We start from the raw sequence: 9,647 nt of genomic DNA on the forward strand, positions 1-9,647 counted from the left end.
GGAAATCGTCATCGAAAATATATCTTTTTTTTTTTCGATTTTGACATCGTATCGTACCTCTTTTTTGGAATAATATATATGGTTTATCGAAACTTAACATAGATATAGTATCGTATCGAACGCAGTGCTGCGATATTACATCGACATCTTTTCATGGTGGCAATACCGGTATTTATCGATATCGGAATACTTTTACGATATTAGATGTATATCGATCACACCAGCAGGGAGGTGTACGGCACCGACACGGACTGGATAGGTGGAATGAGGGATGACCACATTCATTGTATTAGTAGGCATCGGATCAATATTGGAATGTAAGCAACATATCCGCAGCGGAGGCTCCAAGAATAGTACAAACCGCAACACATCTTTCTAGTTAAATATAAATGCAAAATTGCGTTAGCACATACTTCGAAGTACTACATAGTATTCATTTTCAAACCAACCATGCCACCGCGCAAACAGCTCCGACAGGCCCTAATCGTCCAAGCGAACGAATCGACAGTCTTTTCCTCCACAGACACTCGCTCGTGCTTCTTCAAGCCGGACCGCGCATCCGACAAAGATAGCGTTTCCTACAAGGATTTTGTTTGCCATGTCTGGAGCAAAACGGTCCGTGTACAAAAGACCGCTGGACCAACCAACCTATTCAGCTGGGTACTAAACAACCATGCGTATTGGCACCAATGTATGGTTCGTTGGAACAACACGGGCCTATTCCCTGGTGACGCTTGCATGAACAGCGAGAAGAGCCAAGAAATGTATAGGGCCATGGATTGGGTCATGTAAGGCCAAATTGGGCTTAAGTTCTTTGAAAAGCAGAGATCCAAGTCGAACATCAACTTCACTGGCACTAGTCGCTCAAGCGATGCATGTATGCGGTTGCCGTCAAAGTCAAAGAAGCCATTTCGCACGAACTGCCGCCAAGGTTTGGGTTGATGTTTGATGGATGATGGACACATCAACATGAACACTACGTCGCAGTGTTCGCACTGTACATGGACCAACACCAACTGCAGCATGTTGTTCTTTCGATGGCGCCGTTGGTTGTGACCGACGACTCGATCATCTCCACATGACATTCTTGACCACGGTGCTACACGTCACATGGAGTACCTTGATGTTATTCTGGGTCTCTACAATCGTACAACTGCCGTTGTGTCGTTCCTGGTTGCAGGCAACTGTTCGTTCAACCGCAAGATGTCGCGAGACATGATGGTACCTTTGGTGGGTTGTGCCAGCCATCGCCTCAACTTAGCCGTTCGAAAGATGGTATCTACGCACTTTGACGACGTCATTCAAAAGGTTCAGACCTTGATGGTGGCGCTGACCAACCTGAACAACTCCGTGGCATTTCGGCGCTTGACAGCTCCACGGGTGCTACTACCGAAGCTGCAAAATGTGACTCGTTGGTCCTCAACGTATTCCATGCTGGAGCTCTATTTTCTGCTGCTTCCCTATCTTGCGAAAATGCCTTTGTTGTCCAGCGATTGGCGCCAACTAAGGCTAACATCATTCGACTCGAAGAAGCTGTTGAAGCAATGAGAAGAATTCAAAGCATAACACTCCTGCAATCGACGACGGTGACCATGAACGAAGCGCGCACGTTTTTTACCAACTCGTCGAAGACTTTCCTTGCATGGACACCTACCTCGGTGCAGACGCTAAAATCATTGAATTAAAGGAATTCGAGAATGCTGTCGTCAAGTTTCAACTGTTGTTCGAACATTAAATATCAACTCATTCTAGCATGAGATGGATATGATGCTCTGCGACATGCACTTGATTGATGTAAATAGATAGTTCAGAGACTTGCACCTGATTGATGTAAAAAGATTAATACGCTTCTTGATTCCATTACCAAATTTCACTGCAAACATGCCCCCGAAGCCGTACACTGTTTCCATACCCCAGAATGCCTTCGACACCGATAGACGAACGCGATGAAAGGCAACGAGTACCGCTTACGTACGGCCACAGTGGTAATCCGTACGAACCAAAACGAAATGGAAAATATAAGCCGCGCTCCACTCGCCGCTACGACAAGACCTGCTCAAGGGGAATCGTGTTACCATTCTGTGGTAGACCAAGGACCATGCAATGCTAAGCGCATAAAAAGCCCGGAAGGTAGCTTTGGACATGGCCTCCTTATTCTACACCCCTTTGCCAACACAACCACCATGCACGACAACGTAGTGTGTTGCTGCAGAAGTAGGCTGTTTTTGCAGGTAATAAAGCACATGCAAAAAGGGATTGTTCAATAATTTATTGGTATTGCGAAACATGCTCAATATTCATCGAAATGGAATGGGCAACTCGATACCTTTTCGACATCGAATGGATGCCTTCGATATCATATCGATACCGCACGTGTACCTCGATATCACATCGATATCGAATTGACTGGGGCAATAAATATTGTTGGACGATACGGTTTTATCGAGAAATTAAGATTTATCATTCCGCATCGCTGGTGGTGATGTTACTGAAGTCTAGACGTGTTCAAATTGACCGAGTCCTGAATACCACATAGCATGATCTTGCTCTCATACACAGCCTACATAGTTATCTCAATGCTCCTTGCATCAACCGCCATCACAAGTGTAGAATCTATCGCAACAGGGCGAGATGAATCTACGCAGCGAATTTCGTGATTTCACGGCATTCTGATTGGACTAATTGGACAATTTTGAATTCGCAGGGTGGCCTGCCTTGCGAATTCCAAAAACAGATAGACTCATGAAAAATAAAGTCAGCAATACAAACTTGAAGATATATTCAATTGAAACTATACAATTTCAGAATTATTTATGGAATTCGCAATGTGGTTCACCTTGCGCTGCATACAAAATTGCCTATTTCACCTTGCTTTTTCGGGTTAATGTGCAAAAAATCCTCTGTTGAGGCATTAACTGTAAAGGTATATTCCAGTACTGAGTATTTAGATGTTTTGAACGTAGGGTAGGTAAGGTAACGCATCGCGAAATCCCGAATAGCATCGAAATCGCGAACAGTGTCAATTTTGACCAATGAATAACTTCCCTTGGTGGCCGATGAAAATCTATTGGCTATGATTATATTCACCACTCCATGTTGACGGATTCAAATTCAATGTAATTTAATTCCAAACAATAATATATTATCCTGCATCCACTATGATGTAGTTGAGTTCTGTCATTAAAATTGTGTTGAATATAATGTTTTTCGTTGACATTTTGAATTAAAACATCCAGATTAAAATTGGTGATGTTATTTTGCAAATTTTTATAGCATCATACTCAAGACAAGACATTTGAGTGTTCGCGATTTCGGAATTCTTGAAGTTCCCAACTCGGCACGAAAGTGGTGATAACAATTTTTGTCCAAATCGCAAATCTCGTTCAATTGTGTTTGAAATGGCACACAAAATGCAGCTTGAATTATATTTTCATTGGGTGCCCTCAGATTTTCTCAGAGTAGTCTGGTTTCTCCAGGACATCAACTTGAATGGACAGGCCAAATTTGCGGCAAAAAGTGTTCGGGATTTCGATGCGTTACCTTACTGTATACTAGTACCTGCTGTGGAGGATTAGTCCCTCTTAAACTAGTACGCAGTAGTAAGTACTAGTGTACTAGTACTGTACTTTCTTCGAAGTATAAAAGGCTGGCACGACACAAAATCGACAAAATTCGGCCCCGTGATTGAATGACCGACATATGATTGAACTCCGATTGGTCAGTATTATTTCCAACAATTCGATTGGACGAGGGGGTTAACTTAACATTTAGGGCTGGTCTGGATGCCACCGAATAAAATTATGCCATAAACCGTTTTGGCAAGTCTGCAAAAATTTCCCAAAGTCTCATATCCCATAAAAAAGGAAAAAGGAAGTATCAACAAAGTTGTCTGGATGCCAGTTGGATTATGGAAAAATTGTTCGATTTCCGATTCAAGTGCAAGGCGCTAACGTGACCACTAACCTCTATAATAAAGTTGGACCAAATCGGTCCATTTTATTTATGCCATATAACACCCGATTCTCAATAAAATTGTGGCATAAAGTTTTGAACTTGGGCGGCATCCAGACGCAGAAATGTCGAAAAATGGAATATGTCGATTTTGGCAACTTTTCTTGGAAAAATGGCCATTTTATGCCATTTTTCGTGGCATCCAGACCCGCCCTTAACATGTAAGGAGCAATTCATGCGGTAAATGTATGGTCTTCGGTATGGAGAGAGTTGTGTGTGGTTGATAGCTAGCCATGCTATCTCAAGTAGCATATTTTAGTATTTTTGTGTCCACTTGACTTCAGTATTCATTTATATAGTTTTTGCTTGCCTCGTCATATTATATGGGTCCCCCAACATGGAATCTGCATACTGTACCCGGTACCCGGAATTTGTTACTAGTAGAGAGGATTAAAATACACACAATTTAATGCCCAACTTGAAGATTAACAGTGCGAAACCTGTGAAAATAGAACAACTATGCTACCATTGCAATTGTCGATTTGAAGGCTTTGCCTCTGTAACCAAATTACCTGTTAAAACGAATTCTTAAAGCTATTATTTTGCCATCCATTCTTTTATTCAATTTTTGACGTCCTGAGTTTTCATTGGACAATATTAAAACATGTCTGTCCAATCCGGAGTCCATTCACCGACGAGAATGAAAGTGTTTAACGTGTTAATGGTCTTACAGTTAATTATTATATTTGGTAAAAAACATTTACACATAATTATAAATCGTAGTGAAACAAAAATCGGAATCGGAATGCGACGAAGAAGAGTTGCGCGATCGCAAGAAAAAGAGATCAAAGCCATCCAAGTCCAAGAGCCACAGTGAGACTTTGGAGGCTGGGTTTATGGCGATTAAGCACGGTTTTATTCACTTGGGATCATCACTGGCAGCGGCGCGAAGTCAAACCCACTAGTAGGGCCGACACTGGACGATGTATTTCATGTAATTTAGGGACAGTTCCTGACGATCGGGCAACTCGTTGCGCATTTAATCGCACAAAAGGAAAAGTTAGATACTAGTATAAATTTTCAAATTACTACTACGTTAGTATAATCATCGCAATTCCATTGCGTTCCGCCATCGCTGCTCGACGGATAAGAATATCCGTTTCGGTTTCAAAGTAATGTTTTCTATCGCGATGGTTACATGTCACATCGTCAGTCATTAAAGTGGATAAACATGGTGTGTGGCCAGGATAAACATGGTGTGTGGCCACCGTGCAGTTCAATGATCTTTAGTTCATCACGGTTTTCAAAAGTCGAAACCTAAACGCACACTCGACCACCATTCGAGTGCTGGACAAATAGTAGTCGAATCGTTTTGCTACGTTCGACAAACGCCCATTTTCTTCGTGCGATATAAATGGGGTCAACAAACTCGGAAGCAAGGTGTATCCAGAGTCACCGGTAACGTAACAACCCGTTGGGATGCAATGCCAATTTGTTTGGCCAAGTTGAATACTTTCCATATCATCTTGTCGGAAAGGACCCACGACGGATGTCGACGAACAAAAACACTATGCGATGGTCCACAAGAACTTGAGCATTGAGGGATGGGTCATCATTTCGATTGTAGAACCCGTCGTACTCATGAGTCCTTTGGATGTCAGTGAGGGTTCCATCATATCACCGATAAATCGCAGTAACCTTTGGGCGTTGTAAAAGCCACGTTCGATGGGTTTACAGTCACGCGAGCAGGACGGCAGCCGTATCTACGACTTTTCTAGGCTCGCCATCACATCTACCATCGTCGTCACGACATTGCTACACCATGCCTTGACCATACCAAATGCTACCGCTCAGAGCTGACCAATATTTTGTTTTTACTTATTTATGAGGCTCTCTATCGGCGAGTTATATACTTTGTTGGAAGTCAAGCACGTTGTATCTATTCACCATCGCGTCTGCAAAGAATAATTTATTCCTATGATCCCCTCAGACGAATAACTTAGTCGTATAATACAAACACAATCGACAATTTGTATTATTAATCAATTAAGAAAAACATACCAGTAACTAGTTCCTTAATCCAAGGTGCGCATTGCCTCCTGAACGTCATTGGTGGTCCAAAAATGGACGTTCGCGCGCAAGAACAATTGCTCTTCAAAGTTCTTCGGCGTCATACTGCGGCGCCGATCCCCAACTGCCAACTTCGTAGCCGAGAAAAACGCTCGACATGTTGGATGTGGGACGTAGGAAGCGGCAATCCTTGTAAACGCTCGCAGGACCTTCTTCTTCTTCAGCTCACGCTCCGCTCCGCCAAAGACAACACCAGCACAGCAAAGCCTTCTTCGCTGCCTTGGCTCGCTTGAGAATCCCGCAACGCCTTGATGGCATCAGCTTCGACGCTGGTCAGCGATGCTTCGCTTCCAAGCAGGGCGTTGACAACACCGTCTTCAAACTCTGGGTTCTTCACAATGGCCGCGCTTCAACCCAATCGTGCGGTGGCATCCGGATAATCTCCAATAACACCCCATTCGTAGAACAGTTGTTCCCGATAAGTGCGATAACATTGTCCCACGTCTTGCCATACAATTCCAGCACAAATGCCGTAAATTCGTAGTGGGCATCCGCACTTAAGGAATCATCGTCGCTGATTGGTGAAATGCCAGTAACGTCCGCGTGTAGCCAATCGGATCGCTCGATGGAAATGTGGCAAAAATGGCAAGGTAGTGCGTTGACCCGTGGGACCACCCGTCATGGACAAGAGCAAACTTGTCGGGGAGCTGACTGGCGATCTTGCGCTCAACGTGGTAGCAGAGAGCGTGCATGTACTTCATGAACGAAGTGCGCGAGATGGGGTCGAGCTTGGTGTATCGACGGGCCAAGGTTGTTGGAAACGAACGAGAAGGGCAACATAGACATCGTGATCCAGTGCAACCACCCGTACACGGTGCTCATGCAAGCGTGGGACCATGATGTCATACAGGGCAGTCGGAGCAGGAGGGTTCATGACGTCAAACGTGTTGTACTCTGGGTGCTTCGAGGTGATGTGGGAGGCCAGGTTCGAGTATTCACTTCCTCTGAGCATGACGTACGTCACAACGGCAGGTCCAGTCAGTACTTCCAGGGGCATTGCGCGTGAGAAAAGCTCGGCCAGTTGGCGCCCACGCAGGATGTTGGGGTTGGGTCGGTTCATCAAAACAGATAATGAATGTCAGCACTCAAGCTTGAGTTCCAATGGCGCGTGGCTATTCACAGTCGACGAGACCATGAGGGGTATTTATTAATTCGCATCATTTTATAGAAGTGCTTCCAACCATATGCTCAAGAATAACCTGCCCAAATTTGATGGTAAGAAATATGAAATGATACGAGTATTACTAGTATGTCATTACAGGTAGCCCATCTACGATATCCGTAAGAATGCTTTGGTCGTCGTCGCTTTCTTCATCGTCGCTTGATTCGTCCTCACCTAGTACGTACCTGCTCGAGCTGAAAGCCACCGACGAGGCTGCAAATGAGCCTGTACTGAGATCCACCACTTTCTTCTTTGTGTGGCTGGTACAACGGTAGATCAAATCGCTTGGGAGCTCACTGAAGTCCAAGTCCAGGCGCTGCCGCACATCTTCCATGGTCGTCGCCGTCGTGTATTGTCGCCCGACGCCACCCTTCAGGTAGGCCCACACGTACTCAATTGGCTGCAGGTCTGAATGGTATGGCGGCGTGTAGACAATTTCAAAGTTTCGCGCTCTTGCCATCGCCACGACCTCAGGTAGGACGTTCTGTCGTACATATGCTTGGACCTTCGACCAAATCACTGATCGGTACTTATTCGAGGACACTTCAATTCCGAAGCGCTGGCAGGCCGCCAGCAAGTCTTGCTTATTTCATGTTCCCTTGGGCGTGTCGTGTGGGACGCCTTTGTGATACGAGGCGTTGTCCATGACGATGACGGCGCCAGACTTGCCAAGTACGTCCAGTTCATCCATCAATTCCTTCATCCAGTTGACGAAGTAGGCATGGTTAAACATGCCGTGATAGTCCTTGGTTTGCCGTGAACCACCACGGAACACCCTTGTCGCGAGCAGCTTGGATCCGTCAGGGCCGTCGTCGAGAATTCCGGCGATGAAGCATAGCCGCTTCCCTTTGTGCTTGGGCTTGCGTGCCTGGCTGAGCTTGTCGTCGGGGTAGTACAGGCTATCGTTATGCCGGCATAGTTGTGGTGGATGTACGATTCGTCCATATATATAAGAGGTCGATGAGGTGTTAATTCAATCGTACCGGACATATATTTAATGTACTTATCTCTAGCAATAACAACTTCATCAGTAAGACCATATTTGACCTGACCTTTCTTTTGTCCTCGTTTAAATCCACGACTCAAAAGATAGTCCTGAATGGATCGTAGAGACGCTTTTGTAAGTTTGTTGTCGGTTTCATCGTACGCAACATGACCATGCTGTTTCAAAACTGTCATAACATCTTTCGCTACGACTCGTGTTCGGGTCCGACGTCGCTCGCGGACGAATTCTACAATGAGACGCAGCACTGCTTTTGTCTTTGGAACTCGAGATGAATGAGTAGAATTGTTAGCAGGTAGTTGTTTGACTAGAAGTATGCTTCCATACCTCGTGAACGACCTTTTTACTACGTCCGAGGATTGATGCAATGTGTTCGGATGCAGAATCAACGTTTACACGTCGAAAGTGTGCGTGCAACCGAAGTATGTCCAGCAGTTCTTCTTTTGTTAGTCCTCGTGGTCGCTCACTCTTCACGTACGACGTGATCTCGTCGTACTCGTCGTCTGTGATGGTCGAGTTGCGAGGCATCTCAAAGTGAAACTGGTGGTGTGCACCATGTATGCGATTATCCGGATGTACTGGCGACGAGAGGTTCGGCAATGAATGGTGAGGTGAAACTCTACACACGTAATAGTATTAGTTTTGTCAATATATTAGATTTGATGTGTAAATCTGGACATTAATTCCCTTCTAGTTTTTCAATGCAAACTCGAAGGGAATTAAGTTTCAAGGCGGAATCGCCGTGAAAAACTGCATCGGCGTGTGTAATTTGGTCATCCGAAATTGTCAAAAGCGTAAAAAATGTCGTAGTGACCCCTGATGGTCTCGTCGACTGTCAAACGTTTGGATGGCCACACGCCAATGAAACTTGCTTCAAGTATGGTGCCGTGGATGAAAACATATTGATGTTTGTATGGACCTTTCAGATTACATATTCTCTCTCAAAAATACAATGACATTTTATTACTATATACTTCCTCCGTTTCATAAAACTGGAGACCTTTTTATCCGGAAGAATTTTATCTTGATTTATGTAGGCCAAACATATCACAAAACTGTATTTTTATTCAAAATCCGCATTGTACGACAGGAGTCAGCATGATATGGGTCAACCTTCGTCGTCATTAACTTCTTCAACCATTGTGCAGAGTTCGTCAATATTGGACATATTGATCGTACTCTCAACGACACACAAAGCAAGAACACTAGAAAGGTTATCTACTCTACGCTCGAAGTCCATTCGAGTGTTCATCGCTTGAATGCTACTGACCACATCTGGATCACAAACGACGCGAGCGGCCGGTCCATGGCGTAAAACTTTGTCCTTGCCCAAATGCGGTAACTTGTACGAGTTGTCGCCGCCCATCCTCAAACTTTCCTCAAGGACCCTTTGAAGGGTAA

General features: G+C 44.6%; 4 protein-coding genes across 4 annotated transcripts; 2 read left to right on the forward strand and 2 right to left on the reverse strand.

The window, feature by feature from the left end:
* Positions 1 to 450: 450 nt before the first annotated feature.
* H257_01989 (hypothetical protein) lies at positions 451 to 956 on the forward strand (the record flags this gene model as incomplete). Its single annotated transcript, XM_009825468.1, has 2 exons — positions 451 to 573; positions 861 to 956. The coding sequence occupies 2 exons, from the start codon at positions 451 to 453 to the stop codon at positions 954 to 956; spliced, it is 219 nt and encodes a 72-aa protein (XP_009823770.1).
* Positions 957 to 1,110: 154 nt separating this feature from the next.
* H257_01990 (hypothetical protein) lies at positions 1,111 to 1,548 on the forward strand (the record flags this gene model as incomplete). The annotated part of the gene is made up of 1 exon (XM_009825469.1): positions 1,111 to 1,548. One exon carries the CDS (start codon positions 1,111 to 1,113, stop codon positions 1,546 to 1,548), a length of 438 nt encoding a protein of 145 aa, XP_009823771.1.
* A 4,693-nt stretch (positions 1,549 to 6,241) lies between these two features.
* Positions 6,242 to 6,782, reverse strand: H257_01991 (hypothetical protein; the record flags this gene model as incomplete). Its single annotated transcript, XM_009825470.1, has 2 exons — positions 6,242 to 6,428; positions 6,619 to 6,782. The coding sequence occupies 2 exons, from the start codon at positions 6,780 to 6,782 to the stop codon at positions 6,242 to 6,244; spliced, it is 351 nt and encodes a 116-aa protein (XP_009823772.1).
* A 1,050-nt stretch (positions 6,783 to 7,832) lies between these two features.
* H257_01992 (hypothetical protein) lies at positions 7,833 to 8,774 on the reverse strand (the record flags this gene model as incomplete). The annotated part of the gene is made up of 2 exons (XM_009825471.1): positions 7,833 to 8,142; positions 8,725 to 8,774. The coding sequence occupies 2 exons, from the start codon at positions 8,772 to 8,774 to the stop codon at positions 7,833 to 7,835; spliced, it is 360 nt and encodes a 119-aa protein (XP_009823773.1).
* Between the last annotated feature and the right edge of the window lie 873 nt (positions 8,775 to 9,647).

Source organism: Aphanomyces astaci (genome assembly GCF_000520075.1).
Source record: "Aphanomyces astaci strain APO3 unplaced genomic scaffold supercont1.3, whole genome shotgun sequence".
Lineage (NCBI taxonomy): Eukaryota > Oomycota > Saprolegniomycetes > Saprolegniales > Verrucalvaceae > Aphanomyces > Aphanomyces astaci.